Below are 27,933 nucleotides of genomic sequence, written 5' to 3' on the forward strand. Positions count from 1 at the left end.
CACACTAAGCACGAAGGGGGTGTCGTTCCGTGTGTTGTGGCTTCCTTCGCTTCCCATGTTGGAGAGGGATGCTTGATCAAAGGAGAGTGTGCAAATGATGGAAACTAGCTTGACAAAGCTAGAGAAAGTAGAAATAATAGTCGTTCCCACAAACAGCGCCAAATGTTGATGCACAAAATTAGTGAAGACTTTGGAACAACATAAAGTGTCAAGTTTGTAACCTTCGCTTGGTTGCTCCGGTCACCTTGTGAGGATAATATGTAAAGAGATAGAGATATTTAAGTAAACACAAGATGTACGTGGTTCACCCTAACTTTGGCTACGTCAACGAAGTAAAGGAGTTTTCATTAATAATGAAGGGTTTACACAAATACATAAGTTTAAGCATAATTAACATTAGTGGATTCTAATGATTGATTTAAGTACAATAATTACATTAAGGGTTAATTGTAGGAGAATAATCTTCTTTTATAGTTGAGGAGAATCTCCAGCTTTCATTCGCAGTCGATGTGGGACTCTATGAGCTTTATTCTAATGTTGACATGTGTCGTGCTGTGATTGGCCTCCTACGTGGAGGGAAACTCTTTTGCTTTGGCAGGGGTGCCTCAGCCTGAACCCCTCAGTGAGCCTTCAAAGATCTGAAGTTAATCGGTGCTTGGTAGTTTTGGGATTAGTCAAGTATGATACAAACAAGCATGATCAATCTTACGAAGTTGTTTGGACTTCGTGCACTACTCTGCAACAAGATGATGGTGGCACCACTGCTTTGTTAACCCAGCTTCACTCGGAGTTGTTGAGTCCATGACCAGACTTTTGAGGTACTTGTATTCCGATCCGCCTTACTCCGGCCATGAAAAATCATGGTCCTATAAGTAACTATATATCCTTAAAAGGATGCCCTTTCCAAAGCATAACTAGGGGCATTTGTGGACTATGAATTTTCCTAGCCCAAAGTAAGGCTACAAGTGCCTCAAAAGTCCGATCTTGGACTCAACGACTCCGAATTGAACTAACCCGCCTAAAGGGACCAACAATGCCATCATATACCCTCTTGGACTCCAGAATGATGGGCAAAGTCCACATGCCTTACTAAGAATAGCAGAAGCCTGATCTGACTGGAGATATAAAGATTATAATTCATCTACAAAAAAAATTCACTCTGAATCCAATAATTTCTGAAAGATTGTATGAAAATCAGAATATTACAAAGACTCCGCAAATTTAAATTTCCAAATGTTCTGAATTTCTAAATTTGAAAATCGAATTTTCCTTTAAATGGGAGTTAGTAACCTTGTTTATGATGTAATGCAACCCATCCGAAATTGCCCTTAGTTGGTGTATTGGAAAAAATGAATGATAAAAAATTCAGTCTATGTTTAAATGTTAAGGAAAACTAATGAAAATGGCTTGCAAACATAGAGTTTTAACGATAAGGACAAAATGAAGGGTAAAGTGAATAGTACCATGATTGACTTTTTAGTGTAAAAATATGATTTTTCGTTAAAGTGAATAGTATCGGCAACTTTTCGTTAAAGTTTCCTAAATGTTATTGTACTTAACGTTTATTACACATTGGATAGGTAATAAACATTTGAAAATAGTGTTGGAACGAGCAAATTTGGGCTAAGTCACCTAATGACTCAACCATAATCAATTGATATTAAACTCGCCATGTACGAGAGTGTATGGTATAAGTGTCTGTATATGAGAGTGTGTTTGTTTTTAATTTTGTTGTACTTAACAGTTATTATTATAATCGTTTTATACACACACATAGGGTGGGCACTTGAAACCGAAAAATCAAAACGGAAGCACGAACCAAATCGGACAACATCGAACATTTTGGTTTTGCGGTTTTGAAGTGGTTTCGGTTTGAAACCAAATTGCAATGATGGAAAATGGTTTGGTTTCGATTTGGCCTTTTGGAATCGAATCAAAACCGCACTGCACCGCAAAAATTAAAAAATATTTAATTAAATAACTATATTAGGTATTGTGTTCTAATTGGTTGTTTGTTAGACTTCATACATTTAGTATGGACCCAACCACGCCAGAAATTCATCTTTCTTAGTTTTCGATTTTTTTTTTTTTAAACAAATAATATTATCTACACTAAGCGGTGAGGGAGTCGGATAAACTTCATAATGGCTAGCAATAGTCAATTTCTTTCTCTTTCTTAACCCTTATCTCAAGCCGAGTTCACATACATCACATTCACACAGAATTATAATATTTTATTCCTTGATATTGTACTAGCATGCTTAGATACTCAACATGCTATCATTAAAATTATGAAAAGGGATCCTCTCCGGATCCCTTTCTCCTAATCCATCAAGTCCGGGGATTCGGGTTGTTGAAATTTGATCCAACGGCTAAAGTTATTATAACTTTTAAAGTGCGCTCCTGTTTGTAGCTGTTGGATCAAATTTCAATGGTCTGAATCTCCAGACTTGGTGGATTAGGAGAAAGGATCCCTTTCTTAAAATTACCGCTTTATAACTTACACCAGGTCGACAGTTTAATGATTTTGTGTGCAAGTATAATTTGCTATACCATTTGATGTAGTTGAACTTGTACAATTCAGATTAATTGTACAGTTGGTGGCTTTTTGTATTTGTACAGTAGGCAGTCAAATTGTTTGGAGTAGAACCACGAATAGTAGGTAATCAAATGGTTTTTTGTATTAACATTCCTGCATCATTGGGCACTGCTTATGTTTGAGTCGATGGAATGAATTACTATTTTAACATTTCACAGAACTGCAATTCTGCATTTACAATTCAATGTTTATGAAGCTATTCTTTCATTTTCTTTGCAAAGAGTTTGAAACTGAATCGATCCGAACATAACTAAATAGTGTAGTTTCATTTCGATTTTAGCTTTAAAATCATATGGTAAAAACTTTCGGTTTTAATTTCATTCAAAATCACACCAAACGAAACTGAACCCACCCTACACACATATACTTTACACAACACCAAATAAACGACATTTTACGAAAATCAATCAAACTACTTTACACAACACCAAATAAACGACATTTTACGAAAATCAATCAAAAGTAGATAAAACATTGTCATTGTGGTCTGGGAAATGTCGTCTAAGATGCTCTGTTGTCTCTCACCTCTTTAGCTTGCTCAGCCCGCGAAGGAGACACCATTTCCCTCTCTCTTTGGTTTTCCACCAAGCCGTTGTCAAAGTTCAGGTATAATCTCTCTCTCTCTCTCTCTCTCTCTCTCTCTCTCTCAATGATATTTCTGAAGCTAAATTCAGTGCATGTTTCTGATGGGTTTTTCTTCTTCAATATTTCAGACCAGCAAAAAAGAACCAAAGGTCCTTAGTTTTTGTCTCTCCCTCAGTCAAGTTCGAGCCCACCGTCTAAGTGGTGATTTGGGTTTCTTCCTCTGTCACTTTCCAAGTACCCATTTGGGTATCATCTTGCCTCTTGCCTTATAGGGTATGCTTCTTCCCTTCTATTTTGCTGCTTTTGAGAAATTCAAATTAGTGTTCCTAGATTTGTATGACTTAGATCTGACCAGAGTGTGGGTTGAGTTTAAGATACATGTTCTTATTTTGTCTGTTTGCTGTCTTTTAATGTTTGCTGTCTCTTTGGTTGAGGAGGTGGTTTATATAATTCCCTTATTTCGCCGTAGTTTGATGTACATTTGTTTTAGCTAGTCATTTGTTTTGGATTCTAGAGTTTGTACTTGAAACTCCAGTTGGAACACAAACCTTCTGAAACTGAGCAAAAATTCGGAATGAGCTGTGCTTACTATATTGAAAAGAGGAAAATACAAGGAAATGATTGGTTCAGTTTCGAGTGTCAATGTACGAGTTTAAAAATTTTGGCTGTAAAGCTTCGATATCCAAGAAAAAATGGCACATTCTTGGAAGGAACTTGAAATCTCATTTAGAAGACAACAACCATTTACGACAAAATCAGGGTGACAAACAGGATGAAGCTCATTCACGACATTTTTACCAAATTACAACTGTGAATACCACGTTGAACTGTGTTGATGTATCTTAGTGTCATCAGACCCTTTTCACTCAACTTTATGAATTAGGATTGAGGCAAGAGTAAGTTTCAACTTGGAATAAAAAGAATTTAAAAGAAAAATTGAAAAAGGGAATCAAAGTCCCTTTCTCGCCTTCTTTTGAAGGCATTTGATGGAGAAAGACCAGTGCAAAACTTTCTTTATTGGTGAGAATATCAAAACCTTGGGATTCTATTACATTTTATTTGAGAAAGCAAGCAAGGAACGAGGAGAAAACAAAATGTGAAATTGAGTTCAGGATAATTTGAAATTATTGGTCCGATGCACTTATTCATTGACGTACTTGAGGATAATATGAAATTATGAATTTAATTGGGACCAACGATACTGAGAGCTCATGAATTACCTGTCCTTACTTTCTTGAAAAGGAAAATTGGCGGAGTCTTAGAAGGAACTAGTTTAAAATCTCATCATTTAATTTCATTTCGATTGTCAGTTGATTATTGTATTAATTTATATAATTTCAAGTTGTTGTGCTTATACCAGTTGTTCTTAATCCATAATTCCATATATATATATATGCAACAGATCAACCAGTGCTCATTTTTGCGGCTCGGAAGATTAAGAAATGGGTTCACCCAAACCAAAAGAGGTGTCTACTTCAAGGGAGACTGAGGACACTGTTACTACCTCTAGTGGGGTAAAGAGGAAACGCGGGATAACAAATATGCGTCGCATAGCAAGTACTGGTAAGAAATTAATTGTACAGTATAACTCAAAGGGCAAACCATATGGGAAAGTAGCATCAGAGTTGGCTTCTTACATTGGGGTGGTGACACGTCGTACGGTCCCCATTAGTGTTGAAGGCTGGCCTAAGGTGGAGAAGGATCTGAAAAATAAAATTTGGGAAGCTATAGATGTATGTAGGCGACTTAAGTTGATGTTCTTCTATCTTTCACAAATGCAATCTCGTTGATAACTAATGCATTTCAAAAATCTCTTTGATAACAAATCTGCTTGCTGTGTTACTTTGTAGATGGTATTTGTCTTAGCCTCTAAAAGCAGAAAAACGGTGTTGTCTGCTGCTTCCAATAGGTGGAGGCAATTCAAGTGTGACTTAACCACAAAATATATTATGCCATTTAAAGATGATGCTGAAGCCCTGAAAAACCCTCCAAAAGAATATGATTTTATTAAGCAAGAACATTGGGAACAATTTGTAAATGGCCGCTTAACCAAGGAGTTTCAGGTACAATGAGGGACTTATTTCATAGTTATTTTTTTTTTTTTGGGTGCAGTGCATGATAGTAATTGCTAGCGAAGGAAGTGGTCTGCACTAATTCTTATAGTTATACCTTTCTTCATTCTTTTTTCAGTTTCTGCACACCCCTCTTAGTTCTGGCCCTTGATTCTCCTTTGCTTTGTATAATCCAAAGGCTTGTAAAAAGAGGGGTGTGCCAGAGGTGAAAAAGGGTGTGTAGAAATCATTTCCCTAGTAACTTTGTGTACTTAAATGATATTACTTGCTGGTCATGTATAACCCACAGAAATAAACTCGATTCTGGTCATATACATAATCCTAAACTGAAATACAGCCAACCCTTCATATTTGTAGCTGCAGTATGTAATATGTATTTTGTGGTTTATCGTAATTGTGAAGAGTAAGACTTTGAGATGGCTCCTTTTAAAGGATTAGATTGCAATTTGCAAGTGTTGAATCTTATATGGTTTAACAATCCTTTGAAACAATTATTATATACAATTAAATTATCATTTGAAGGTCACCATTAATGAAGTTGTCTTTGTAAACCGCTTTCCGATTTAACATTCAGTTGATTGCTTGAATACATGCACTTCTAACTTGCTCCTTTCTAGCAAGACATTTGGTCAAGGTTAATGGGTGCGTTCTTTTAATAAATATTTTTGGAAAAAAAAGAGAAGTATTGGGTAGGTTTGTATGTCTGGTGTACAGTTAATTGCTTATTTGACGATATTCTGGTAGATGAAATCTAATTCCCAGAATTCTTAGTTTTAAAATCAAAATCTTCGTGGTATCTCTATCATCTGGTTGTCTCTACTGAGCTATAACCATATATGCATATTGTAGAAACTCCATAAGGAACAGAAAGAGAGAAGGGCAAAGTTGAAATATATTCATAGAATGTCACGAAAAGGATATGCGAATTTGGAGGCAGAATTAGTAAGTTCATAGAATACCAGCATTTTTGCCGTTAATAGTTCCATTTACCTAGGCTAGGAGTTAGGACTAACCATACATTTGATTTGGTCAGAAAAAGACTATGCCTGAAGGTGAACTTGATGGGCATCTACTCTGGAAGAAAGCACGCGAGGATAGAAAAGAGAATATCTCTGATGTGACCATAGGAGAGCAGGCTACGAAGATTGTGAGTATGCTACATCCTGTAATATCATATGGTTATGATATGATTATAACTAAGAATGATTCATCATGCCTTTTGCATTTTTTTGTCGCTGAACCTTTTTATGAAACAGAACAGACAGCATTCTGAGCGGTCTGAACCTGCAGAACATTCTGAAGATTCCGAAGAATCCAGACATTCCAATCATTCTGAAAGTTCTGAGCATTCTGAACATGCAGAACATTCTGAACGCCCTGAGCATTCTGAACATGCAGAACATTCTGAAGATGCAGAACCTTTTGAACAAGCAGAACAGTCTGAACATCCAGAACATCCGGAACATTCCGAACATCAAGAACATTCGTACAATTTTGACGCCAATCCCTCCTCTAAGAATAATGGTGTCCTGACAATGGCATTGGAAACTCCTGAACAGTCTGGTAGGGTTAGAGAGGTGGGAGGCTTTGTCAGGCCAGGAGACCGACAGGCTCGGTTGGAGAAGGAAGATCTGCTGGATGAGGTCAAGAAGATGATTGAGCAGCAGGGGGCTTACTTTAAAGCCAAGATTGCTGAGTTAGAGGCAAAGATCGATGGTGGGGCCGCTGCTATCACACTTCCTACTCTAGCCCCCAATCCTTCTGGGAAGGCTGGCTGTTCTGGGAAGGAAAACAATGTCTTAGAAGATAATGAAATTGATTTTGAGGAATTGGCAGTTGTGGGTAAAAGAGATGCCATAAAGGTAAGAATAAAAACAATATTTTTGATATTTGACTTGTATCTTGTTTTATCATGTGGAATGCACTTATTGGGGGTGTTAGAAGGGTTCTTAGCCATTCACTTACAGTGTGCTTTCCCTTATATTCTGTTAATTGGAATTTGGAAACCATGCACATTGGTGTGAGCAATGGTACAGTAACTAAAGTGTGATGTGGCCATCCACAGTCAGTGGTGTTCATTTAGGAGATGGCAGTCTGAAAGTTCCTATTGATGTAGTTCTTGATAAAGCAGAGCTGCTTCTCGTTGCAGTTTCTGAGGAATAAGTAACAATTGGCCAAGTCGTAGGCTCGCATATCATGTTGTCTAAGGGTCTTGTTAGGTTAATATAGGAGGCAATAAATAACTCAAGTACATATGCCACTGTTCAACAATGGATTTCATTTTATTCTGTGCTTACCTACAAAAGTTCTTTGTTTATCATTTTATTATGGCCTCATGCTGTCTTCTGATATCATCTATATCTTCATCTTAGCTGCCAAACACCGCAGAAATGTGGAAACACTGCAGAAAAACCTCGAGAGTTACCCAAACAAGACGTGAGCCTGCCCAAGTCCCTCAAGCTGCTATATCGTTATGCAGAGCGCGCCATGCTGGATGGCGAGACTGTCAGTGTTGATATAGAGAAAGCAGTATTTGGTGTTTCCAAAACTGTATCCATTTCCCAAGAAGACATAATGCAGTTTATGGAAATGAAGGAAATCTCGGCCACATGCATGATTGTTTACATGAGGTAAATACAAAAATAATTATTAAATAGGTAAAATACAAAATGCTTATGATAATTTACCAATTAATCCAATTTTGAAGTTGTATTTCATATTTCTTTTTATACCGTTACGATCTTTAGCTGGTTATTTATTCATATTTACTATACTATTGAGAAATTAAGCTTCTTCTTTTTTCTTATTTACTTCCAGTTTTTGTAGAGTATTTGTTCAACGTGAGAAATGGAAGATTTGCCTATTGTGGTGCTGTCTTTATATATTGTGTGTGTGTGTGCGAGCGTGCATCAGCATGGGTTTCATTTTCTTGCTTGGCATCTACTCAGATTAGAATGAGTAGACGGTCCTCTTATTTCTTCAACATATATGTCAGATTATAACCCTGTAAACAAAACATGGAATATGATATGTGCAGACCCACTAAAATTAACCCTTACGACTTTATGTTTTAGGCACTTATATAATAAGTTAAAGGAATCAAACATGGTCAATATGGTTGGTTTGACTGACCCTTCAAGCATTTCGGTTGGGGTAGGTGATTCGGACCACAAATCAAGAATGCTAGCAGCCCGGTTACAAAATCTGCCTTCTGATCAAGTTCTTTTGGTACCTTACAATTCCGGGTAAGTTGAGCCTTCTACATTCGATGCTTGTCAACCTTCTGTGTTAGATGAACCAAGAAATCCTTTGATTTCACTAAAATAATTCTGATCCAATATGTAGCTATCATTGGATGTTGACTATCATTAGTGAAAGCAATGACGTATGCTACTTCTTGGACCCTCTTCAGCGCTATTTCATGGACTCTCTTCGACGGAGCATGCACGAGGAAGAATGGAAATATGTTGTAAACAAGTAATCAAGCTGTCCTACATCACTTATATAAATGAAATTATTGTATTAATCTTTCTAGATTGTAAGTTTTTTTTTTTTTTTTTTGGTGCTGAAGTGGTATTAGACAGTTCAACGCTCAAACGGGTCGGGTAGTCCAAAAGCCACCCATATGGAAAGTACTAACGGTATGTTAGTATTATTCATTTACCTTATAACAAATCAGAAGTGTTGAAGGAATCAATAGAAACTAACATACTTTTGAATTGTGTGTAGGGTCCTAAACAACCATCAAATATGGAGTGCGGGTATTATATCATGAGATACATGAAAGAAATCATAGAAGATGAAAACCTTTCATTCGCAGCAAAGGTACAAATAACTGTTCTACGGTTTTCTGTACGGGTGTGAATTGCATGTGTAAGTTGTAACATGGTTGAGGTGCTTTTTTCCTTTTCAACTGCTACTCATTATGCTTTGGGGGTTGCCTTGTAACGGCATCTATAATCCATTGCAAATGAGTGAATCTCCGTTATCTACTGCAAATGGAGTTCTAAAGTGGTTTGTCTTTTTCTATATGGTCTATTCAGCATGTTATCTACTGCAAATGAGTGAATCTCCGTTAGAAATGAGGGTTGTTTAAATTTGTTTTCCAATTATTGCAGCTCTCAGTTTTTATTGTCTAATCTTTAATGTTTCTGTGCTGAACTAAGAAATATTTGCAATTTTGCTAGCAGAATGTCTATAGTTGTGCCTTTTGTTGAATTTTTATCCTATGATGAGATGAACCTGTATGTTCTCATTGTGCACAAACAATGCTTTGCTAAGCAAATTGTTGAGAATACTATTGTTATAGGGTGACCTTCTAAGTTCAGTTTTGCATTACATTTCTTTAGGGGGATATGAACATCGTCAAGCAACTGCTAAGGGTATTTACAAAAACAAACATGTTTGTCGTATTGAAGCGGTAGCTGCGAATTGTTAGCATTTTGCAGGGGCAATCTTTACCTTATCTACATACAAGAAAGAAAAAGGAAGAATTGTATAAGCTAAATAGATTGTGGTGTGCAAATGTGTAATTTGCGGTATAATTGAACATGGTGCGATTATATATAAGCTATGTAAATATCCTTAAGTTGGAAAGCAAATCCCCTCCCCCTAGCCATATTGTGCATCCTTATTTTTCTTTAGCATGGTAATTTTCCGATGGATTATGTTTTAGACAGCTCGGTAATAAGGATTGCCTGATGCGGAATCAACTGTAATGTTAAGAGGCTGCTGTCACCAAATTCATTTAGAAGCACACAGCTACTGCATTCTTTAGTCACGTTGGACATTAAAATGTTCTATGTTTTTGCACTCGTTAATGATAGATGTTTTCTTTATCTTGTTTCAGTGGGACGGGAGGGCGTTACATGCCTACACACAAGCTGAACTCAATGAGGTACGGTGCGAGTGGGGTGATATTGTGAGTGATTATATGTAATGTAGGGGCTAGGTCATAACAACCAGCTGGAAATGATGCATCTGCAAGGATTTATGGCATATATTTTGTATGGATTCCCTTTCAATGTCAAATTCAATTTGGATGAGACCGAATATGTCGCCTTTTCTGGGGGATTAGGGTTAAGGCCGGGAGTACTCCTAAACTTTGATGTATGTTTGCGGTGAAAATCTGCTGCTCTTGGGATGTTTGATGACATTAATGATTCAACAAATGGAGATTTAAGAGTGCTAATTCTAACACCTGTAAAAGAAACCAGCTCCAAATGATTAAACTAACAACTGAAAAACACAATCTAGCATAACCCACATCCAAGCCTGCATAGCCCAAAACAACCGAAACCTCAAATGAAACCATAGCCCCCGTTCATAACTATCACCACAAATCGAAGCCACACCACCATTGAACCCACCGCATCTAGCCTTGAAGAACCTATAGAACAAATGGAGGATTTGCTTAAATTGGTGGTAGAAATATTCGTTTGGAATTGGAAGTAGAAGATTCGAAATATATATATAATTTTGGTTAGAATTGTAAATCAGCATGAACCGAATTGGAACCGACGTGAACTAACTCATACAGTTTTATAATAAATCTAAGCAAAATTGAACTGTTGATATTTTTCGGTTCCAGTTTTGGTTTGCGGGTTTAATAAGGCCGAATCGGAATGTGCCCACCCCTAGTCCTTTGGTATCAACGAAGTTTGAGTGATTCTTTACTCGAGAAGCCTTGATTATCTGCAGATTGCCAATGGAAGGGTTGGCTTTTAGCAAAGTCTCCTATATCTGATCCATGGTGGGAGGGACTCCAGCACTTGGAGCGTCATTTTTCTTGGGACGATTGAGACGTCATGGGCTTGATTACTTGCTTCAAGGGCTTGAGTGATTTCTTGCTTCAAGGGCTTGAGTGATTTCTTGCTTTTTGCCAGTCGAGGTGTTGGCATTAGCATTAACTGAACCTTTTTCGATATACATGACTGTGGTAGAGTAATTTGGTCGCGGGAATATGAGTTCACTCCCAATGAAAGTACCAATTGTTGGAACCAAATTTGCGCACTCATCGTGTGGAGGAGATGCACAAACTCGACTACTTGTAAAAGAGTAAATGATCATAAGACAACCTAGACACCGGTGGGATACCATCCAAAGGTCATCCAATAGTTTAGTTAGTAAAAATATATGAGACTCAAGCAACAGGCAAGATAATAGAGTATTCGATAATTGCGTTACCAAAAATGAACTCTAGACAAGTGGTTTTATTATACAAGTCGGAAGTGAGACGTTTTATGATATGAAATCAGTATTAAACTCAAGGAGCCATTAAAGGATATCTACAGATAGGTGTTTCATCCTTTTAGGAGTATGATTACTTGTCACACACCCTAATCTTTAGGTTGTAGGAATCTTTAAGAATATAAGAAACTTTTTTGATCCCAATCAGATCAGGCTTTCTAGTTTTATGGAACACGAATGGTCAATCTCAGCAAAGTCAGCAGACTTCGCCTATCTTTTCGAAACACAAGATGATGGTGGCATCTTTGGTCCATTTGTACAGCTCAATTTGGTCGAAGTTGTAGAGTCCATAACCTTACTCTTAAGTTATTCGTATTCTGATCTGTCTTACTTCGGCATTGAAAAATAATAGGTCCCACAAGAGTGATAAAAGAGGAAAGGAGAGAGAGAGAGAGAGAGAAAGAGAGAGAGAGAGAGAGAGAGAGAGAGAGGAGAGAGAGAGTAGGATTACTAGCGCAAGAATGATCAACGAGTCTACATGGGCTGGGCTTATGTAATCCGTGCAAGTTATCTTGTCAGGATTTGATTTTTTTTTTTGTCTAATCGTTAAACGAAGTTATTTGAATGCTTTTGATAAAAATAGGATAAAGTGTAAAGCCCTTTTATTAGTTTTCCTTATTATTTATTACTAAGAAAACTTGTCCCTACAGAGAGGCTTGGTTTGTTTCTCTATCAATTTCCATATTTCCGTTGCCTTACTTTTAGATATTCACTAGCATGTAAAATCAATTAAATTATTGAACCAATAATTACAAACATGGTCTCAAACTCAATCATGACTATCGGTGTCATTCCATATTCCTGAAACTTAAAATTCATTCCACTTTACAATGTTTCTAGTTCTTCTGTGAAATAGCTGTTAAAATTGTTGACGTGGATGGGTAGAAATATAAAATCATAGGCTTATATTTAGTTACACCCCCTAGAACTTGATTTTGATCCCACTTTGCCCCATGAAACTCAAAAATAGTCATTTTATAAATCTCAACTATGAATTGTTTAATGTTAATGCATAGTGGAGATGGATTTGATTACAAATCTCCATTATGAATTTTATTATAAATCTCCACTATACATTAACATTCAACAATTAGAATATATTAATTTTAAAAGAAGAAATTAAGTATTAATTTTTTTTTTTTTTTGGGTTGGGTTCTTGAGTTGCAAAGATCAGGAAAAAAATAAAAAATAAAATGATTAGCTTGGTGGACCTAAATCAAACCCATATAATGGAATTTGCTCTAATTCCACGGATAGCAAATAAACCCTAGAGAAAGAGTGAGAGAGAGAAGCTTGGGTTGATAGTGAGTAAGAGAGGAGGGAGTTATCGCCAGTGAAATGGGATAGGTAGTCGTAGGATAAACGAGGCTAGGAAGTCGTTCATTTTCTTTTGCGTTTTGATTCACCATTTTACTGTATTCCTTTTTTTTCCACATGGGCATTTTATTAGCATGTTTGATGGCTTTTGTACGGAATAATAGAATTAAGGCAATGTGGAGAGAATTTTAAGTTTCATGGGCAAAATGATGACTTTTGAGTTTTAGGGGGTAAAGTGAAATCAAAATTGAGTTCTTAGAGGCAAAGTGGGATTGGGGCAAAGTAAGATCAAAATCGAGTTTTAGGTGACATAGTTAAAAATAGCCTTAAATGTATAGATTTTGTTCTTTAAAGATCAAAACTCATGTATTTAGGCCTCAATTTTATATTCATGGAACAAATCAAAGAAATCCCAGCATTTAAGGATCAATTCTTAGAATTTTTTTTGGTGAAAGGGTAAAACTCATTACCAACAAACACAAGTACAACAAAGGCCCATGTACAAGTTATGCATAAACAAAAAGGGACCACAAACACACAGAAGACAAAGTCCAAAGCCTAACCTTGGAGCTCAGTATACACAAACAAACCACACCAAAAAACCCTAAAAAGCTAGTCTTCCTGAAGTTGCAGACGCCGACGCTAACATCGGAGAGCCACCCAAACATCCTCACGTGAAGCCTATTATGATCACTTAAGATGACACCATCAAGAACCCCAGAAATGGTTAAGAAAAAAGCCATAACGTCCTCAAAATACCAGCAAAAATCACTGTTAAGAGAACAAGGAAGCACGCAGAAAGAACCCATGAGCACCAACACTGGCAAGGGAAAACTACAAGAAGGACCAATAATGGTTAACAAGGGTGGTGGTGTGAACATCTGAGCTAAAGCGCTACACACCATCCCAAAGATCCAAGACAAATTATGGAAAAAGGAGATGATAACCAACCGAAAATGAAGATAAAGGGATGGGTCAAAGATGGAGGATGGATGGTGGGACCAAATGATCCAGATGATGGAGGGGGTGGGTCAAAGAGGGGGAATAGGTCAAAAAGGATAGAGGAAATAGGGGATTGGTCTTAAAAAGGTACGATCAAAGGAAAAAGGAGAAAAGAAAGAAAGAGATTGTGACAATTGCATGACATGCCCGACCTTGATATCCTCTAAATACCAAGGTAGGCATGTGCTGCCCGACACTCGAAAATAATGAAACCATATTAGAATGCATGAGAACTAGAAAGAAATAGCTAACATAAATAAAACTTGTAAATTTAACTATAATAAATATGCAATTGTGGAACGTGTTCAAAGCATATAACTAATCCAAGACACTAAAAAGGAATAACATAAAATTGAATGAACAAGGAGATGGGTCCTGCACGGAGAAGACTCGAAGATGCCGATGCGGGAGTGTCTTGATGCCGAGATTGTACACCTTGATTCTAAGTCCTAAGGGGGCACAAAACAAAACATGATTGGACCAAGTTGATATATAAGTAATATGAAAACAATTATTCATCAACGTACTAACCCCCAACGTTTATGAAAACTCAATAGTATAATATGTAATAGGTTTTTTGAAAACCCTAGCGTGCCATAAAACCTTCATAAAACATATATCATATAGTGTGCTTAGTAGTGGTATCATCTCATGCCCGAAGGCATATAGAATTCCTTACTCACCCGAAGGCATATAAAACTCTTCCAATCGAAGCCACCTACACACGCCTGGTCGAAGCCATATATAAATATCTTCCAGCCAAAGCCACCTACACATGCTCGGTTGAAGCCAAATATAAATATCTTTCGGCCGAAGCCACCAACCTACGCCCCGCCAAAGTTATATATGAGTATCATTCGTCCGTACGCCCTACATCACCTAACCGAAGCCAATTAATGATTTCATTCACCCGTAGGCAGTATCATATGAATAACCACTAATTAAGCACATAAAAACATTAACATAATATTTCTAATATATGTATATATATATATATCTATCTATCTCAAATCGGAGCTCAGTAACTAAAATGTCATTTCGTAAAAGCACGTTCATAAGTAGGTATATAGTCATCAATCATATATACCACAAAGAACGTAAAGTCGAATAAGCATGATAATTCATAAACCGTGAAACCAATTTACTCATAAATGTTTCATAAAACGTAGGCATAAAAACCAATTTCTAATAATAAAAATATGCATTTTTGAAGGGGTCCACTCATAGATACTTCACCGTCGAAGAGCCGTGCAAACTAGCGAAGATGGAAATGCCATAAATAATTGCAGCTAAGCACATAAGGGTACTAATTAATAAAACTATAATAAAACGGTTGAATTTGGGAAAACGGACGTCGGAAACTGATCTAGGACATCAAAAAACAAAACAAGGGACCTCGGATACCCCTGTAGACATCGAAATTTCAGTGAAATAAATGTTAACCAATGTATTAAAATTACAACATTTATTTATTTCACCTACATCACACACTCATTTCACCTACAACTTCCACTTATTTCACCTACATCACACACTCATTTCACCTACAACTTCCACTTACTTCACCAACCTCACACACTTACTTCACCTACCAACTCCACTTACTTCACCTACAACATCCACTTACTTCACCAACCTCACACACTTACTTCACCTACCAACTCCATTTACTTCACCTACAACATCCACTCACTTCACCAAAAAAATGAATGGTGGTGATTCACTCTCAAAGCCTGTAAATAGGCTTCTCTATCAAGAGAAAGACACACCAAAACCTTGAAGCCTTAAAGTTCTAAAGCTCTCAAGAAAATCCCGAAGGATCAAGAAAGCACTCTTCGTTCTTTGTCAAATCCTCCTTCAAGATCAAGCCCCAATGGCCCTTGAAGAACTTCTACCAACTCAAGATCAAGCCCCGACGGCCCTTGAAGAAAGTGTTCATCATTCATCATCCGTTCATCCTAAGATCAAGCCCCAACGGCCCTTTGGATCAACAACCTCAACAAACCCATACACCCATTCTTCAAGATCAAGCCCAACGCCCCTTGAAGATCCATTCATCAATCAAGCCCCGACGGCCCTTTGGATCAACAACTCATCCACAAACCTACACCCTACGAAGATAGAATCAGAGGATCAAATTACAAAGAGATTGTAACCCAAAATCATTAATACACAAAATATTATTTTGTACACGTATTCTTGTTTCTTGTTTCAGGAATTTTTCGTGTTTACAACCCCCACGTGCCTGCACGCCCCGGATGGCCACGCATTGATCTGGGTCGCCGGAAAGTTGGTCGAAAAAGTTACCGACGCTGCCGTCACAGTACATCCGATGACGGCGCATGTGCTCCACGCTGACCCATGCACGGCCTGGGTTCTGGGTTGGTGTTTGGGCTTAGGTTATGTAGTTGGTCTTAAAGCTGGGCCAAAAGGTTTCAGGTTTGGGCTTGACAATTGGGCTAGGTTGCATGGCCCAAATCTTTAGGCCAGACTAGGGTTTGGGTTTAGGGCTACCGGGTTGGGTCGACCCGATTTTCAGATTGGTTCTCACAGAGACAAAAACCAGAACTTCCCAAGCTCCGGTTAACCCTGAACCTTGACTACAACCTACGATTTACCCACCAAATTAAAGACAAACTAGAGTAGATTAGGATTATACCTTTGGTTTTCCAAGTAGTGGCCAGAGGTGGCTAGAAAAGTCTTTTGAAACCCACGGTTCTCGTCGGGAATCTAGATTTCGGTTTTCTTCTTCGTTCCATCGCAATCACGTTGTTCACAAACCTAAACTAGGTTAAAGTTGAACCATAAAGATAAATAAAAGAGGATTAAAGTACTTCAAGGCTTACCCCACACGTCGGGAGGTCAAGAAGCTTGCCAGATTTCTCCAAGCTTTTGCATGAGTTTCCATGGTGCTATAATCCTGGTTTGTAATTGCAGAGGGAGAAGAGGAACGAGAGAGGTGAGGAATTGAGGGAGAATGAGTGAAGAGAGAGAGAGACCTGCAAGAGGGAAAGATGAGAGTGAGCTGGGGGAGAGAGCTCGGGGAGCATCAGAGAGAATGAAAGGAAGTAGGGAGAGAAGTGCCACGTGGGAGCCTAAGAAGAAGAAAGACCGGGGGACCAAAAAGAAAGTGGGCCCCACCCGGCTCACCATTTAAGAACCAAACAGTACCCATTTCAAAATATCTTTCAACCCCACTGAACTTACCAAGATACCCTTCCGTTCCAAAATCCGTAAAAATTATCGGGACGGGTTGTTACATTGCAAGGAAGGGGAGGAAACATTGTAAGCACTAAAAAAAAGTAAGAAAAAGCTGAAACTAAACAAAACAACAGAAACAAGCCACACATAAAAAAACATAAGACTGGCACTGATCCTTATCAAAGCTAGAGCTGGTGCCGACATAAATCGAAGAGAACGAAAAACCACTCACATAACAATGAGAAAGACTCATAGGGGAGAGAAGAGCTCTCACAAGAGAAAGATGGGAAATTTCGATCAATTCTTATATTTATCAACTAAAATTGATCAAAAAATTTAGTTTGTGAAAAGCACATAAGATACTCTTTCAAACCCACAAAATTAACTTTATCAAAATTAGCTCAATCAAAAATTAATTTTGAAAATTTTCACAAAAAATGAATAGATTCTTGTGTATGGTGGAGTGATTTGAATATTATTATTTTTTCACCGATATATTAACAATAAGGGATGAAGATTTGGCTCAAGTCACGCAATGGGCCAGTTATATATAATTAATATCGAACTAGCCCTTTATCAAATTTGAACTTAAGATATCCTACTTATAAGTGAAAGAATATTGCTATGTTGTAGTACTAATTAACGATTTATTTTGTTTCTAATACAATGATAGATTGATATTATCATGTTAAAATTTCGAGTTAATCTACATTATAAGTCAATGATAACATTTAAGGTGTGTTTACATATACGTAAAGAAAACGATGAATAGGTGTCATTCCTATTCCGAATTACTCATTTTTTTTATCAACTCAAAAAGAATGAAAAGTAATGTCGGCCCCACATAAAATCAAGAGTCCGATTTTTGGTATTGGTAGAGTCGAATTCTATTTGAGGGATATTGGATTGGACAAAGCGGGATGAAAATCAAACTAGTTTCTGAAAATTATAGACAGCTTAAATAGAAATTAGTGCTATTTTTATTTTGATTATTAAACTATTTAATAAGAGTGTCTCCCTTGGATTTTTGCCTTATTCAATTAATTCCTAGTTGGCACATTGTATTACGAATTAATGATATCCTCTTCACTTGCAAGTGAGAAGTTTTAAATTCGATTCTCGTCAAAAGATAATTTGAACCACGTTATTATGACTCGCCTATTATGAAGCCTAGTATACTTTGCCACTTTGACGAATATATTATCTTATTACTTCAATGCTAAGTAACTACGCCCTTAGTTGAATAGTTACGTGGTCAAGACGGCGGGTTGCCGGACGGACCGCACGTAAACTAAGAGGAAGCAACCTAAACACGACTTTCTTAATTCTTAATTGTGAATAATCAAACACAACGTTTTCTTTTTTTTCGAATATTCTAGTACAACCTGGAGATCTGCACTGCACTGGCGTGCTTTTAATGACACAAAAACCAAGGTGGCGGGATAGTGCTGACGTCAGATAGAACACCCACAGGATATGAACCGTTGAATCGAATCATTCCGTTCGGTTTCTCTGCAATTGCTTGGGCGGCGGCTTTCGTTGACCAATCCGACGCCGCCACCTTTGCGTCTCCGACTTGTCTTTCTCTTCCTCTTCTCTTCTATTTCTTTCGCCGGCTCTCTCTCTCTCTTACGGAACACAGCTGAAAGCCTGAAAGCCTGAAAGCAGCAGCTCTACGTCCACCTTCCAATGGCTTCGGTCAACCCCTATTGCTCCTCAATGGCTCTTTCCCCTTCTCCGTAAGCCCTCTCTCTCTCTCTCTCTCTCTCTCTCGGGTTTAAACTTTGTATTATCCGTTTGTTGATTTGAATAACCACAGTGATCTGAAGTGTTAATCCTGAAATTGTGAGGGATAAATCGAGGTTTTTCATGTTTTGGAATTGAGGCATTGTGTATGTAATGTGTGTTCAATGTTAAATCTTCAAATGGGGTATGCACACATGTCTAACTAGTTTTTATCTTCAGAGGGCACAATAGTCTATATCCTGGGACTTGGCTTGCAGCAAATGGGCGATTATCCGGTTTTGTCACACCGAGTGTGTCTTGGAAATTGTGCCTTGGTTCCAAGGGATCAATTAAGGCAAGAGCTTTGCTGGGAGAAGATGGTCTCCTGTCTTACTCTAATGGCAACCCAACTGGGATTGAAATACAACCTGACACATTAGGTTTTGGAACACTTTCAGCTGAAACAACCCCGACGTTTAGTGGGTTCTCTACCGAATATGATGAATATGATCTAGATCACCCTGTGCAAGGATTTTCTTCCATTCCGGAGGCCATTGAAGATATACGTCAAGGCAAGGTTGGTCATTTCCTCAGCTAGTTCTGTTGTGAAATTAAGGGATCCGTTTACTCTCTTTTTTCTCGTGCTTAATTTTTCTGGAGGTGGATAAGATAGCAGATCATTAATTCAAGAAAATATTGCAGATGGTTGTCGTTGTAGATGATGAAGATAGAGAAAACGAGGGAGATCTTATAATGGCAGCTTCCTTGGCAACACCAGAAGCTATGGCATTTATTGTGAAGCACGGAACTGGGATTGTTTGTGTGAGCATGAAAGGAGATGACTTGGAGAGGTTGCAACTTCCACTTATGGTGACAAAGAATGAAGAAAAACTTTGTACGGCATTCACTGTCTCAGTGGTATGTAGTTGAATTCTCCTAAGTAACATTAAATCCAATTATGCATATTGAGATGCGCTATTAGGAGGGGAACAATGACCTTATCATGATCACAGGCTTCTAGTTCCATGTATTTTACTATTCTGGTCAGTAACTGCATCCGAGTTTGTTGGATCTCTCAAAGGATAGGGAAAGAGTGAAAAGGATATTGTATATACATAGCTGAATTTTGAGTCAATATTTCTTAGGGACAGTGGAGCTGACTAGAGTTGGTATTGCCAACCTTGTCTTTGTCTTGGGGATGGATAGTGAAAGTTTAATCTATTACTTTATTGAATATATACCTGTTTTCTGATTTATAATACTCTGATGTGGGTGACCTCAATTGTTTTGGACTCCATAGGATGCAAAACATGGTGTAACAACTGGTGTTTCAGCTCGTGATAGAGCTGCTACAGTCTTGTCACTTGCATCAAGGGATTCAAAACCTGAAGATTTCAACCGCCCGGGACATATCTTTCCCCTAAAGTACAGAGAGGGAGGAGTTCTAAAAAGAGCCGGTCACACTGAAGCTTCAGTTGATCTTGCTATGTTGGCTGGGCTTGATCCAGTTGCAGTTTTATGTGAAATTGTGGATGATGACGGTTCTATGGCTAGGTTACCAAAGCTTCGTGAATTTGCAAGGGCAGAAAACTTGAAAATTATTTCCATTGCTGATTTGATAAGGTACTCTGAATGATTATGTCTGGACATTATGAGTTCAAAGTGTGCTAGCTTTAGTTACCACATAAATCCTTAAAACTTGACTAGTTTAAAGATGACTACAAAACTGTTTCATTAACTGATAAGGGTTATTACATATATCTGAAACACTGGGTCATCCTGCAATCCTCTAGTTAGCATCTACGAGCTAGTGAAGAATGTTCATTTGACAGCTTAAATATACTTCAAATAATTATAACTTCTACTTCTTTCAATCAGTTAAGAATGGTTCAGGGCTGTCAAAAAACCCTGCCCCTTTTTCTTGCCTTTTCTTCGATAGACTAACTTTTTTGTAAAGTAATGAATTAATGTTATTGTTGCTTCTTGGTATATTTTTGTTAGGACAAGTAAATATTAAATGTCGATTTTTGTCATGTTCTTTAAATTAGTGGAAGAAATTCAAATGATGATGTTTCTGAATTGTAACTTTCAGATATAGGAGGAAACGAGATAAGTTGGTAGAGAGGGCTGGAGCTGCAAGAATACCCACAATGTGGGGTCCATTTGAAGCCTACTGTTATAAATCATTGCTCGATGGGATTGAGCACATTGCTATGGTGAAAGTAAGCAAATCATTGACCTAGAGTATTCTCCCCTTAAAACTATTTAACCTTCTTTATCCAACACCCATCATAAATAGCCGTTGGTATAATCGTCAATCTGTGGATTGTTATTTACCATCCTTATGTCCGTAGAATTCTCCTGCTGTTACCATTCTACAATGTCAGTGTTCGATTGACTTAGTTGCCTGTGATTGTTTTTGTAGATATTATATTGCTCTCGTCTTAGAGTTCAGTTTTTTTATACGGATATACCAGATGTTGTGGACTTGATTTCTTTGTATGGACTTTTGGAATCCCTTACTTGGGAGTCCTCAGATGTGTGTCTGGTGAGAAAACTTCAGAAAAATGACAGAGATGACATGAAAGGCCTTTGAGTTGATATCTCGATTCTCGGCAAGTGGATCTAGGATAATAACCCTAGATGCTTTTAGAAGCTTATATCAGTTAATCCTGAGGCTTGCACCTCATGCTTTTAAGGCTTTGCTTCATATTATTGGCAGTGTCTTGTCATGAACAATCAGCCACTGTGAGCAAATGGATGTGTAAGAAATCGACTGTTCAATGGTCAAAGTGTCGGATGCGACAAGGAGTCATTTGTTGTCAACTTGTCATGGAGTTCTCTTTATTGAACTAGCTCATAGACACCTGTTAATACTTTTCTTTATTGACAGCACGTAGAAACCTTTAGGGATATTATCTTTGCTCAATGAAGGATCTGCCAGAAGGGTTGAAACTTGAAAGCTAAGTTAGAGGAAGATTATCTTAGGTTATATTTTTCTTTGGTAGCTGGCACTTGCATCTTCCTGCCCAAGACTCCACAGTTTTCTAGCTGGATGTGCAATTGTCCATCCTCTACCACCTACCAGCTAGTCTATTATGTATAGCATGTTTCTGTAACCAAAGTTTCTTATCAGACTCTATTTGATGATGGATTTAAGAATGTAGTTTTCATTTATTAAGGGACAGAAAGAGCTTCGAAATTATGTTTATTTATTTAATGTTTTATTTCTTGGAATTAGAATCGTGGATAGCTGTTTATCTATCTGTTTTTCAAATAGTTTAGGATTTTATTTATCTTGCTCTCTCAATACTTTATGAGGACATCTAAGGTACTTTATTTTCATGGGATTGCCTTAGCTGAAACGCCTCATTGTAATAGGATTTCAGACTTTGGCATATTGGTGTGTGATAATAAAGAAATAGGTTGTTGTAGTCCCTAATTGCCTCTCTTTATCCATCTCTTCAACATTTTTCCCATCTTTTTTTCTCTCCTTTCTACTGCATCAATTTTTCCTTCTATCTGCATAAGTTGATGGTCCTACTGTCTTTCCATAGCATGGTTGTATTCTGTATCACACTTTCATATCACTAACTGGGAGATTCACTGAATTGTGAGGTTGGATGACAAACAAAGACAATATTTTGTGTTTGATCAATGTTTATTCCTGTAAGTAACTATTTGCAGGATTTTGAAATGTACAGGGTAACATTGCTGATGGGCAAGAAATACTTGTAAGGGTACATTCTGAGTGCCTCACTGGTGACATATTTGGGTCAGCCAGGTGTGACTGTGGAAAACAGCTGGCACTTGCAATGAAGCAAATTGAAGCAGCTGGTAGGGGTGTTTTGGTGTATCTTCGTGGACATGAAGGTAGAGGAATTGGTTTGGGTCACAAGCTCCGAGCTTATAAACTGCAGGATGCTGGGCGTGACACTGTTGAAGCCAATGAGGAGCTGGGATTACCTGTTGATTCTCGTGAGTATGGCATAGGTGCACAGGTACTGGTTTCTTAATAGTAAATCATCTCATTTGTGTCATCATTTTCAGCATTGTGTATCTTTTCTCGTAGATGTATTGTCATACTGTTAAAAGTGTTGCGTACATGAGCCTCTCTTTCACTCGAAAATTGTCCCTTTCATGGGTGACCAAATTTCGGAATTGATTTGATCCCATTTTAATAAAATTTCTTCGTTGTTGGGGATCTACAAATGATGGGGATTCATTTGTGTTATAGTGTAAACATTAAATCATAATTACTTTGATTCAGAGGTGACTCTAAAATACTGTTAGTTTTTTCATCACATTATAGTTCCTTTCTCGTCACTATGTTGGAAAATTTTTGGCATCAGGGCTGGGAACCGTCTGCTTCAGGTCTTTTGAGTTGGCTGCCGTTATCAAATTGTAATTTGAATTACTATCTGTTGTAATTATGTTTGTAACTGTTAGAAATTATTTTAAGTCGGATTGCATTTAGATTTTCCTAGGCTTGGTTCGTGATACAATCTCCCGTAGCGTAAGGTGGATTGTCTTGATATCTGAACCCATGACTCAATTCTTTTGCAGATACTACGAGATCTAGGTGTTCGAACGATGAAGCTGATGACTAACAACCCTGCAAAATATATTGGCCTCAAGGGTTATGGTTTGGCCATTGCTGGCAGAGTCCCATTGTTGGCACCGATAACTATGGAGAATCGGAAATACCTGGAGACCAAACGGGCAAAAATGGGGCACATATATGGTTCAAAATCCAATGGTCATGTAAATGGCACAATCGATGAAAGTAGTTCGAAAATTGACAACCAATCTACTGATGTGTCCGAGAAATGAACACGTTGGTTTCCACGCTAACAGCCGGAGAATCAAAGGGGTAGGTGACCATCAGAGTTATTCATATGTATGACGTGACAAGAACTTTTATGTTACATTTCAAATGTGGTTGGTGCTTTGTTAGATACATCCATTCATTGGAGGAGGAAGATTTGTGTTTGGCTTGCAGGAAAAATAAAGGCTGGATCGGATTAAATTTTGTCATTAGCAATGATATGGAATAGCTAAGGACAAATTCTGAGGCTGAGATTATTATATTCATGGTTAACACATTTTTTAAACTGTTGTTTCTCTCGTGATTACGAGAGAAACTTACGTGCACCTGTTGTATCCGACATCTTTCATGCATTTGCAACATCAATGCTAGTGGCCTCTTTTTGAATGTTTATCATTCAAGTGTTGTTGGACTTGATCGCATATCGAATAATGCTATTTGCTTTGTAATAAGAATAAATTTCTATGAAATATGAAATGAAAGAGTTTCGCGGGAATTATTATGATCATTGGATATCTTTGAGAAAAAGTAACAAGCGTTATCAAACGATTTCATGGCCCCTTGTCCGAAGGGATTTTGTTTATTGGTAAAACTGGAAATCCTTGCAAAATATTAGTCAAATCGAAAATGTTTAAGACATCTAATTAAGTACAAAGAATTTGACGAACACTATGTTTTAAGAACATCGAGCCACTTAATGCTATAGATAATGGTTTGTTTAAAAAAAATATATATATATATATAAAATAAAATAAAAATTAAAAAAAAAAGACAAGAAAATTTCTTCATTACAATCAAATAAGTAATGATTTCAGTTTAAATTGATTTTTTGTAAGGATTATCTGTGAATGAAGACTTGAAAAAAATAAATAGTTTAGATCGTTGAAGTTCGATGTATAATAGGCCCCACAACTAGTCCTTATTTTTACCAAAAAACGAGAATCTCTTTGGATGCAGGCTGTGTATAGTTTATCTCTATTGTCATATTTTCTATTCTACTTATCCTAGAAATCTTTTCGATGATCGCTAGTCTTTTGGGGTTTATATTCAAATTTTCTGGCTGGCCGACTTACAAAAGTTATTCCTCGCACCTTTTTACACGTATCTATGCATTTTATTTTAGCGTTAAAAAATTGAGCGCCCTAGTGTCAAATTAGGAACCGGTAGATAATAGAAACTTTTTTATAAGTGTGAAGAAAAAATGGCCATACAAATCGGAAATAATTTCCTAATCATGGAACCCGATTCAAAACGATCCCACACTACTTGTCAATCAGAGCTTAATTATTTACGAATGAGAATTATTCTTTTTGTGAGGATCTCATGATTCTCCAATCACATTCGTTCATCATATATAATGTACGAAAGCTGTGTCAAACGAAATTATTTTGAATTTTTTTATTTAAAATTAAATAGAAATAGTGCTTAACGAAAACTGGTCACATGATATATGATGAACAAATAGGGCTTTTCATTGTACATAATATCTGCCCGATCTTATCCGATGCTAACACGGCTAAAAACTTTTTATTGTATTTATTGTTTTCTTGCGCATCAAGGAATTCAAAAGCGTTGTCATTCAATACTATGGTCTGATCGTATTCTTCTTCACTTGAAAGTGAAAGGTCTTAGCTTGAATCTATTAGATGACGTATTTGATACCAAATTAAGCTGCTTAATGTGTAGTTGTACCAAACTCTCGCTCCTCTTAATATAAAAATATCGATATACTCAACCAAAAAAAAAAACCGTTAGAATGAGATAAGGGCTGTGGTCCGCAACTAACGTGGCTTACTCATTAAAAAAAAAAAAATTATCTTGGCATCATTTGTTTCTTATTGTTTATTTATTTTTACGACTTATGAGGACTTGACTCTGCTGAAAAAGTGAAACTGTCAGCAAAATTCGGGGCAGATTAAGGACAGACCTTTTTTTTTTCTTTCTATTTTCCTTATTTTAGACACTAGGGCTTCGTCTCGATTGATATAGAAAAATAAATTGAGCTGAAAAATTAAACTTTTTTAACAAATAATTTTATCTACACTAAAAAATACAATCTATTTTCCTTATTTTAGACACTAGGCTTCGTCACAATTAGGGCTGGAAAAAAATAACCCAAAAAACCAAATCCGATCCGAAATTTCCAGAATCCTACCCGAAAAAATAAAAAAAAAGCCAAACCCGAAAATCCCGAAACTTTTGGTATGGGATTCAGTTTCGATAAACCTTTAGTTCGGTAATCCCGAACCGAACAACAATATATTAATATATAATATGTATTTAATTCAAGTTAGAAATTATAAACTATCTGGACCATTGGATTGGTTGAGATTTAATCTCAACTGTCCAACCTAAGTTATAGGGTTTAACACTCTCACTCTCTCACATTTCTTACTGAAGCCTTAACCCTCAACCCTTTCATCTCTCTCGAGTTCTCACTTCTTCGCCTCTGTTCTCTCCTCTGCCTCTGCATTTTTGAGGTTAGGGGCTATGACTATTGCCATAACAACTGCCTCTTCATGTCCTATAGTTGTTGCCCTTTATTCCCTCTCTTCTTTTTCCTCCTCTGTATCTTTTCGATTCCCAAAACCCCAAAATAGCTCTTCTTTCATTTGCGTCATCTTTGCTCAACCCAAATCCTCTGTTCCTCGCTACAAGCTTCGCCAACCTGCCATCGTCGCATCGGAGCAAAAACCATCCTTTCAGGTCTTCATGATTAATTATGTGGTTTTTTTTTAATGGGCTGCAGTCCTTTCTCATAATAATAATAATAATAATGGGTTGTAATCTGATTCTTTATTTGATTTCGATTTTGTTTTGGGATTTGTTTGTTTATCATTTTGAGCTTTTTACAGGATTTTTGTCTTTAATTTTGTTTTGAATAGCAGAGTGATGATGCAATTTGGCTTCATATGAATTGGATTTGGGCATAAAGGATCAATCCCAATCCGTCCCGATATCCCGAAAAAAATTTTGGGCATCCCGAAGTTCAGAAATCTCAAAAATTCGGTTCGGTTTCGGGATTTGAAATCCCGTTCTGAAATATTTCGATTTGGAAATCGAGATGGTGGTTTCTGTTCGGTATCCCACATCGAACCAGCCTTCAATTGGTATAGAAGATTGAATTAAATTGGAAAATCAATTTTTTTTTAAACAAATGATATTATCCACACTAAAAAAAGACAAGGGTGGGCTTAGCTTTATAATGAGCTAGTAATAATATGGTTCAAATCTATCTTTGACGAGAATTGAATCTAAATCCTCTCACTAACAAGTGAAGAGGAATATTGATGAGTCCATACTATAACATATATTTTATCCTAATCTTAGTATTAATTTAATAGTTATTTTGGTAGAATTTTGATACTTTGTTATATATTTTCTATGTAGGACATTCGAATTCCTCTGGAGCAAAAAGTGATCACACGGATGAATTTTGGAGTAATTCCAATTGGAGGATGTTTGTGAGTCTTTCTAGATGTTTATATCAAAATTCCAAATTTTTCTACCAAGTCGTTTGGCCGTAGCAAAGAAATGAAGGCCTAGCGCGCAGCTTTTCCAGATTGACGTTTTTGGACATTTTGGGTATTTTGGAGGTCAAGATGGCGTATTTCGAGGAAGATTCCTGCTGAGAATTTGTAGGAGACGTCTTCAGCTTTAAAAAGAGACGTTCTTGGGACCAAATCGGAGTTGATTTGGTTAGTCAAAACTGTGATTTTCTAAGAACTCCAAATTCTAATTCAAATAGAAAACCTTTTATTTTCTGTTTTATTATTTAATTATGTTTCCTAGTTCTACCCTAAGACTTTTTAGGGTTTTATTTTGTATTAGTATAAATAATGCTTGTTAGCCATTAGGGTTCTCTAGGCAACATTGGGAGGAACGTACGTGGAGAATTTAGCTAGACTTTGACGCTTTGTATTTTAAAGGTGTTTTCTATCCTTTTTCTATTTCAATAAATTCCTTTTGTTTTATGGTTGTTCGTAGCTAATTTGCGTTTGCTAGGGCGATGCCTTGAGCCTTAGCATGAATATGTAGTTTTTATTTAATTGCTTATGATATTATACATGCATGCTTTGAATTATTAATTATTGTGCTTTAAACTGTATCTATATCTTAATACTTAGCTACTATTATGATGTTTAGATAAGTAATCGGATGCAATTCAGTCGGAATACCACCGAGGAATTGAGTATTGCTTCTTGTGATTGATAGGTGTAATTTCACCTAGGATGAATACCACGTCTTAGAGGTTGCATGGTTTTTCAAAGGGTTTTCACAAAGCATAATGAGTCATGCATGTTTATATTTGATCTGAATATCACGGACGGATTGCATGTTTGATATACGTTCTA

The 27,933-nt window shown here is 37.0% G+C and overlaps 2 protein-coding genes and 2 long non-coding RNA genes across 11 annotated transcripts; 3 read left to right on the forward strand and 1 right to left on the reverse strand.

The window, feature by feature from the left end:
• The first annotated feature begins 3,017 nt into the window (after positions 1-3,017).
• LOC125476178 lies at positions 3,018-10,301 on the forward strand. Of its 7 annotated transcripts, none has more exons than XM_048581965.1 (13): positions 3,020-3,205; positions 3,313-3,457; positions 4,587-4,917; positions 5,035-5,247; positions 6,106-6,198; positions 6,290-6,403; positions 6,513-7,118; positions 7,645-7,886; positions 8,331-8,501; positions 8,602-8,733; positions 8,837-8,897; positions 8,986-9,081; positions 10,106-10,301. In XM_048581965.1, the coding sequence occupies exons 3-13, from the start codon at positions 4,627-4,629 to the stop codon at positions 10,193-10,195; spliced, it is 2,109 nt and encodes a 702-aa protein (XP_048437922.1). In that variant the 5' UTR covers positions 3,020-3,205; positions 3,313-3,457; positions 4,587-4,626; the 3' UTR covers positions 10,196-10,301. The 7 variants fall into 7 exon arrangements, with proteins under 7 accessions (XP_048437926.1, XP_048437927.1, XP_048437925.1 ...); XM_048581966.1 differs by lacking the exon at positions 10,106-10,301 and adding an exon at positions 9,606-10,076 and having other exon boundaries at positions 8,828-8,897; XM_048581964.1 differs by having other exon boundaries at positions 3,022-3,205; positions 8,828-8,897.
• Positions 10,302-13,305: 3,004 nt separating this feature from the next.
• Positions 13,306-16,854, reverse strand: LOC125476247. The gene is made up of 3 exons (XR_007257554.1): positions 16,671-16,854; positions 16,484-16,605; positions 13,306-14,703 (listed from the first exon to the last, which is right to left on the reverse strand). It is a non-coding gene; the product is annotated as an uncharacterized LOC125476247 (long non-coding RNA).
• A 1,747-nt stretch (positions 16,855-18,601) lies between these two features.
• Positions 18,602-23,971, forward strand: LOC125476179 (bifunctional riboflavin biosynthesis protein RIBA 1, chloroplastic-like). The gene is made up of 7 exons (XM_048581971.1): positions 18,602-18,764; positions 18,991-19,327; positions 19,453-19,668; positions 20,051-20,373; positions 20,843-20,972; positions 22,455-22,751; positions 23,317-23,971. Exons 1-7 carry the CDS (start codon positions 18,715-18,717, stop codon positions 23,581-23,583), a joined length of 1,620 nt encoding a protein of 539 aa, XP_048437928.1. The 5' UTR covers positions 18,602-18,714; the 3' UTR covers positions 23,584-23,971.
• A 1,795-nt stretch (positions 23,972-25,766) lies between these two features.
• Positions 25,767-27,552, forward strand: LOC125476250. 2 transcript variants are annotated; one of them, XR_007257555.1, is made up of 2 exons: positions 25,767-26,284; positions 26,467-27,552. It is a non-coding gene; the product is annotated as an uncharacterized LOC125476250 (long non-coding RNA). The 2 variants fall into 2 exon arrangements; XR_007257556.1 differs by having other exon boundaries at positions 26,969-27,552.
• Positions 27,553-27,933: the final 381 nt, after the last annotated feature.

Source organism: the organism of the source record quoted next, unplaced genomic scaffold (genome assembly GCF_019419815.1).
Source record: "Pyrus x bretschneideri cultivar Hongxiangsu unplaced genomic scaffold, Pyrus_bretschneideri_v1 Contig18, whole genome shotgun sequence".
NCBI lineage: Eukaryota > Viridiplantae > Streptophyta > Magnoliopsida > Rosales > Rosaceae > Pyrus > Pyrus x bretschneideri.